This window comes from Octopus sinensis, linkage group LG9 (genome assembly GCF_006345805.1).
Source record: "Octopus sinensis linkage group LG9, ASM634580v1, whole genome shotgun sequence".
In the NCBI taxonomy this organism is placed as follows: domain Eukaryota; kingdom Metazoa; phylum Mollusca; class Cephalopoda; order Octopoda; family Octopodidae; genus Octopus; species Octopus sinensis.
Window position 1 is genome coordinate 30,660,022 of NC_043005.1, and position 7,557 is coordinate 30,667,578.

Below are 7,557 nucleotides of genomic sequence, written 5' to 3' on the forward strand. Positions count from 1 at the left end.
TGGAACATGCTGAAATTTCAGAGATGACGAATTCCGGAGCTTTAGAAGTTCTTCGTCATTCTCCTGGTCAGCTGCTATACGTGCCAGATCAATTGTAGACGTGGTGTGGATAGCATTGATCTGCGCACGTGAAAGTGCATCGGCTGCCACGTTGGTCGTCCCTTTGATGTGGCGTATATCCGTCGTGTACTGCGATATGAAGTCGAGGTGACGAATTTCTCTCGGCGAATGGCGATCCGGTTTGGTGTTAAATGCGTATACTAATGGCTTGTGGTCGGTATATATGGCAAAATTGGTACCTTCTAGCATATGACGGAAATGCTTAACGGCCAGGTATGCCGCCAATAATTCCCGACTGAATGTGCTGTATTTGGTTTCCGCGGGTTTTAACCGCTTAGAAAAGAAAGACAACGGTTGCCATATACCGTCAACAAGCTGTTGTAGCACACCTCCGATTCCGGAATCGGATGCATCAACGAGTAAACATCGTGGGGCGTCTGGTTTTGGATAAACCAACATGGTAGCGCTAGATAACGCTTTTTTCAGGGCAGCGAAAGAAACGAGTTGATCTTCGGTCAGAGCTATATCTGCGTTTTTGCAGGTTCGCTGACGTAGCAAATCCGTGAGCGGTTGCGCTATTTCAGCGAGGTGGGGCACGAACCGTCGATAGAAATTCGCTAGACCGAGATATTCCCTTAATTTGCGGAGAGATGTGGGTGGTGGAAAATCCACGATGGCCTTGACTTTCTCGGGAAGGGGACGAATTCCATTTTTATCGACTATATGGCCGAGAAAATGAAGGGAAGCAACTCCGAACAAACATTTAGTAGGGTTGATAACAATTCCGAATTTACGTAAACGTTCGAATAGCAGGTGAAGGTGTTGATTATGCTCTTCGTCCGAGTTACTGGCCACGAGTATGTCGTCTATGTAGGCATAGACGAAAGGCAAACCTCTAGTCACCATGTCGATAAACCTTTGGAATGTCTGTGCCGCGTTTCGTAAACCGAAAGGCATACGCAGGAATTCAAACATTCCGAAAGGTGTAGTCACTGCTGTCTTTGAGATGTCTGCAGGTTCGACTGGGATTTGGTTGTATGCTCGCACCAGGTCGATTTTTGAAAAGATGCGAGCTCCATGCAGCGAGCTCGAAAAGTCCTGAAGAAAAGGCACCGGATAGGCATCACTGATAGTGCTTTTATTCAGTGATCGATAATCGCCGCAAACCCGCCAATCGGTCGATGATTTTTTTGGGACGCAGTGTATCGGCGAGGACCAGTTGCTGCTGGAAACGCGGATGATTCCGAGGTCGAGCATGTGCTGGAATCCCGCTTGACGGCCTGGAGACGATCAGGTGGTAACCTTCTGGGCCTTGCAGCAACAGGTGGACCGCTGGTTTTGATGTGGTGGGTAACGTCGTGCTTTATCGGCTGGTTATGAAAAACTGGCCGGGCGACATCTGGATAATCATTCAGGATGGAACTGTGACGAGTCGTTGTCGTAAGCATTACAGTTGGGCTGACTGTGTCCATTCGAGCGGCTATACCGCGCACAGTAAGCTTGGTGGTGGTGTCGACAAGTCGTCTGTTCTTTATGTCTACCAGGAGACCGAAATGATGCAGGAAATCGGCTCCTAAGATAGGGGTCGGCAGTTTAGCGACGACGAATACCCACTGAAATGTGCGGCGTAGTCCTATGTTTAATGTTAGGGACTGTTCACCGTAGGTTGGAATGGGTGAATGGTTGACTGCCTGAAGACAGACTGATGTCTCTTTTCTTTTTCCAGAAGTGTTGGAGACTGGGATGATGCTGACTTCCGCACCTGTGTCAACCAGGAAACGCGTGCCTGTTACACGATCGCAAACGAAAAACAGGCGACTGTGTGGGTGCGAACCAGGAACTTCCGTCGCGTTCAATTCCTGGCTGTGCCGTTTCCCGAACTGGGTGAGGAAAACGAGCACGGTACCGTACATTTTTGTGCCCGTGTTCCGAATGTTCGGTGGTACCAACACGTGTCATGTGAGTTTCGGGTAGCACTGGGGCTTCGAGACCGTCTGCCATCTCGTCGAGATCGGCTGGTGCTTCGACGCTGAGGACTAAACTTTAGGGCTTGTATTTGGGCTGTGAGAATTTGTATTTGCGCAGCTTGCTGCGTCATTAATGCACGCAAATCCGAAATCTCTGAAGAACTGGTTTGTGCACGGAAAGGATTGGTACTGGGAGCGGCTGGCGTCACCGTCGATACCGTTGGATATCTGTGCGGTACTTCGGCTATTTTGTCAGCTAGCTCCGCCAGTTCTTCAAGGGATGTGTTTTCTCTGGTGGACGCGAGAACAACCTGGGTATTGGAGGGCAGACGCTGGAGAAAAAGTTGCTTGAAGATTTTTTCTGGGAGCGTCTCATCTCCGAGAAGCTGTTTCATTCTCCGAAGAAGCTGGGACGGCGTTTTGTCACCCAATTCTTCCGATATCAGAAGCTGGTGAAGTCTTTTTTGTTGGGATTCTGAGGTTCTGTTTATTAACGTGGTTTTAAAAACTTCATATGAAACAGAACCGGGTGGTGCCATGATAAGGTCGCGTATCACGTTCGTTATTTCTGGTGACAGAGAACTGATAACGTGAGAAAGTCGAGCCGCATCGCTCGATATTCTGTGAGAGGCAAACTGTGCCTCTATATGGTGAAACCACAATGTCGGGTCGTGGGTCCAGAATGGTGGAATTTTTAACGAGATCGCCGCTTGGAATGCCATGTCGATGTTGGCCGCTGGGTTTTGTTCCGGGAGATTCATTGTTTTTGTCGGAATTTTCAGTTGCTTCGTTGCTGGTGATGTGCAAACTGTAATTCTTCGACGCGGTTGATGAAGCTGGTTCCAGGGAAGGCGCGATTCGTTTTACGGGGTCACCAAATGTAGTGGATGCGTGGATGTATTAATAAATACATAAGTGCTTTGTAATAAATTAAAGATTTATTATCACTACATCAATTTGTAAGCAATGTTACACATCGCTTGTACAAAATGCATATCAAATAGTGGTTGCAAATAATACATTTTAAAGGAATGCATAATACAGGATACACATTAAAGCAGAATATGTTTGATGGTGTGTGTGTGTGTGTAAATCATGCAGTACACATGTATGTATGCATTTGTTTCTTTGTGTTTGCCCTCCCCCCATCGCTTGACAACCGATGTTGATGTGTTTACATCCCCGTAACTTAGTGGTTCGGCATAAAAGGCCAATAAAATAAATACTAGGCTGACAAAGAATAAGTCCCGGGGTAAGTTTGTTCGACTAAAGGTGGTGCTCCAGCATGGCCGCAGTCAAATGACTGAAACAAGTAAAAGTATAAAAGAATTAATTGACCATGTTATTTATCTTGAAGTTGTAGAGAATACGACCGTATGTTGAGGTTGGTGACATAGATAAGTCACACGGTCGCATTCCTAGCGAAATAAGATAAGCCATTAATACAATTTTATACAATGCAATGCCAACATAATATAGATAAATTGACTACAAGGCCGTTCCACTGTTTGAGAGAAGATAAGCTCTTTATTTACAATGGTGTTAATGTTAGAAGGTTGTGAGTGCTAGCAAGCGTTGTGTACGTGTGTGTGCATGCAACACGTGTTTGTGTCTGTGTGTTCGTGTGTATGACAGATACAATAAGGGCGAATGTGTGTGGCATAGAAAAGTACAGAGCATAGAGTTCATAATGGAGATTGATTAACTGTTCTGAGGTACACGAAGTGTAAGAGTTCGATATCAGGATGTTGTGTCTTGGGCGGAGGCCGGTCGGGCGAATTATTGTCAAGCCGCGGTCGTGGTCTCAAATCGGCGAGCTGATTCTCCGGATATAGATTTCTTCAGATGGACTGTTTCTACTTGGTGAAGGCCTTCACTCTAACAGCGTGGTTCTGTGATGTTGGTGTGTACATGTCTGAAGTGGACGATGATGATGGCGACGGTAGCGGAGATAGTAGGCTTTCTGTTGCGGGTGTACATTAGCGTCGTCGTGGCTGATCGTCTGTCGTGGCTGATCGTCTGTCGTGGCTGATCGTCTGTCGTGGCTGATCGTCTGTCGTGGCTGATCGTCTGTCGTGGCTGATCGTCTGTCGTGGCTGATCGTCTGTCGTCTGTGACTGGAACATGTTGAGTAGCTCTGTGATCAGAGGTTCAGTCCTTACAAGGATTGGAAACCAAAGACCCTTGGTGAAGGGATTCACTCCCTTATATACAAGTAAGGTGGATCAAACAAGCTTAAGAAATGGGACCTTAACCAAAGGCCTTGATTGGTTGGCTTTGGCCAGTGGCGCGAAATAAGTAGAGACAAATCGTGCCACATGTCAACCAATCAGGTTAGTGGTTACAACAGGAACAACTCGGCCAAAGATGGCCGTAATCTCAAACGAGATCATTCCTGCCGTGTTTCTCAAACAGTGAGGATATCAGAGACTGCTACAAAGTTATAGTATGAGATATTCTACAATGAATATACGGTGCTACTTTGGTATGCGATATACGTGTCAGGAAACTGCTTTGGTATGCGATCTACACTCAGGCAATTGAAAGAAGCTGGCTAAATTCAAAAGTTCGCATTTTACAAAAAAAAAAAAAATGAAAATAGAAAAATGAGAGGAGTAAAGGAAACAACTTTCCATTATTTACAATGGATGAATATGTGTCCTGATCTTGTTTTTTGCTATCACAACGTTTCGGCAACAAGATGAGGACACCTAACCGTCTATTGTAAGTAATGTACATAATTCCACACCTCAAAAATATACAATATTATTAAACAACCTTCCAATCGCACCTTGATCATTTCTGTTGGTGTATGATGGTCTATTTCTTGTTTTTCTAGCTGATGTTCGTTCGTTTGGTAAAATTAGTAAACTTGTTTCATATTTGCTTCATTCTAATTTCTTTTTAATAATAAATGTATTAAGTAATAAATTCGCTTCATTTTCAGGTTTTTAAATAAATGTATAAAAATGTAAAATGTTTTATTTAAGCCATAATAAATTAATGAAACATGTAGAATTTGACTCTTGTAGATCTCGTTGGCTACGTAGAACGCACACCAAAGTAGCACCGAATATACTTATTCTGTAGAATATGAAGACAAGTATTCTAAATAAATGTTGTTGTTCAAATGTATTGAAACTGTTACTAACGTTCCCCAAGAAAGTCAATCAAAACATTATTTGCACAATTTATGGAGATACGTGCATGATTTAGAAATATTCTTATCCGGCAGCGCAGTAATAAATAAAAACTAACGTAAATATTTATCATATTTTGCAAGAGTTATCTCCCTTACACTTTGTCTAAATGTTATAGTCTTGAAAGATACGGTGGCGTAAGAGAAGTTACACATCATATCTATAAAAGGCATGATGTGTGTGCGTGTGTGTGTACATAATTGTAATTTATGCACGTCCACAAATTAGCACACATGTCGCTCAACATTCTATCTGGGTTTTGTCAACTTATTTTTTTCTCGAGGCACCCGCAGATAGCGGTAAAATTCTATTTTCAGCCATAGCTTTTAGCCATAAAAAAATCAGCCATAGCTTTCTGACGGCGTCTAACAAAAAAAAAATAAGATAAAAAAAAGTGGAAGAGGGGCAGAGAGTTTCACGGGAAAGACAAAGTGAGAGAGGGAAAGAGAGTAAGTGACGATGTTCATAAAAAAATATCAGCCATAGATTTTTGACGGCGTCTAACAAAAAAAAATAAGATAAAGAAAAGTGGAAGAGAGTTTCACGGCGTCTAAACAAAAAAAGGGAACGACAAAGTGAGAGAGGGAGAAAGAGAGCAAGTGACGACGTTCATAAAAATAAAATGTAAAATGTTTTGTTTTTTCTTAAACACGAGATATAGTGTTCAAATTCAGGATGTTTTTGAAAGACACTATATTTTATAATCATAGTATATATACTTTCTCACACAACAATTACAATATATTTATTTTAAATCATCTATTTATTTTAAATCGTTCATCTTTCTCCCCCCCCCCCCTCTGTCTCTTACACACATTACTTTGGGTGCGAAAGAGTTTTGTTTTTATTTTATGCCGAGTAAAAAAGTGTTTTGTTGAGAGTCGATATTACTTAGTTTGGTTTGAAATAAGGAACTTGATTAGCTTAATAATCGTAACTTAATCCTGGGTAAGGCCGGGTTATACTGCTAGTCTTATATAAAGAAATAAATTATATACAATAATATGAGATAGACAACCGAAGGATGCTAATTTTTACTAGCAAGTAGAACTTTTTCTCGTATACCTCGAGCGAAATCTATACTACTGAGTATGTGTGTATATATATATATATATAATATATATATATATATATATTATATATATATATATATATATATATTATCTGAAATGTATAGTATTATATATCCATCACAGCTGCTCTTACTAATCGGTTTCATGCGAGGGATACAATGGAGTGTTAAGTAACAATCCGATTATATAATCTTGTGTTCATTAGAGTTAGATGATTTATATATATATACACATATAACAATTGATGGATATGTGTCAGATCTTTACAGTCATTTCTGACGAATTTTTTAATTGATCAATGAGTACATCATACCATTGTTAGAAACCATTTTCTTCAGATAAATACATGAATTTTACAATCAAGAACATCATTCATCATCATTTAGCGTCCGTTCTCCATGCTAGCATATTAAAAAAAATTTTTAATCCACAGCCCATACATATTTAGTGATTCCACAATTTAATATTCCAACCTAACTAGGTGCCTCACTTTTAAGTGCCTTACTCAACTGAACCATGTTATATATATTTATTATACAAAACCTACAAGAGAAAGAGAAAGAAAATGGAGTTTACAAGATTCTTTATTAATCATTATGATCGTTTCAACACATTGTACATTGATCCCTTGTGGGAGAGATGCTGTGTGAACAGTTGTGGTGCATCGTTTGGTGCAGACATACCTCATCGGGTGACTTGTTAACAGGTACCTCGTTGAGAACCCTACCAGCTCAGGATTGCATGTGCTTTGCCCCTTAGCTTGTATGCTTGCCTTGGGAGGGGCAGCAAGGACTGAACAAGTCTTCATGAGCTGAAAGGTTCCACTTGTGGTCTCTTATCACTCATAGTCATCTTGAGCTGGTTTCAGCTGCTATGGCTATCTTCCTTGTGGCTTTCTCTAGGTGTTTCTGTTCAAGTCCTATCTTTTGTAGGAAAGAGTGCACTGCGCTAGACAGATGGCCATGGCATCTGACTTCATTATGGAATGAGGCCACATGCCATCCTTTGACAAGAGCCCCATCGACCTAGTTCTGATAATTGATTCTCTTTAACTAGTGGGAAATATTTAGTCTGTCCTTCCAGGGCACTGAGAGCTCAACCCATAACAAATATCCTAGAATGTTTAACACCAGAACCATGATAAAATACCAAGCTGAAAAAATTGCATCTTCTTCTTGTGGTTCACTTTTAAATTCAATATAAAAAAAGGTGCAAGAATACATTTTTAGACATTTTATTAAACGGTTAGTTTGATTT

The 7,557-nt window shown here is 41.3% G+C and overlaps 1 protein-coding gene across 1 annotated transcript; it reads right to left on the reverse strand.

Annotated features, from left to right (window-relative positions):
- Window positions 1–1,912: 1,912 nt before the first annotated feature.
- On the reverse strand, window positions 1,913–2,788 carry LOC115215395. Its single transcript, XM_029784552.1, has one exon. The coding sequence runs from the start codon at window positions 2,786–2,788 to the stop codon at window positions 1,913–1,915; it is 876 nt and encodes a 291-aa protein (XP_029640412.1).
- Between the last annotated feature and the right edge of the window lie 4,769 nt (window positions 2,789–7,557).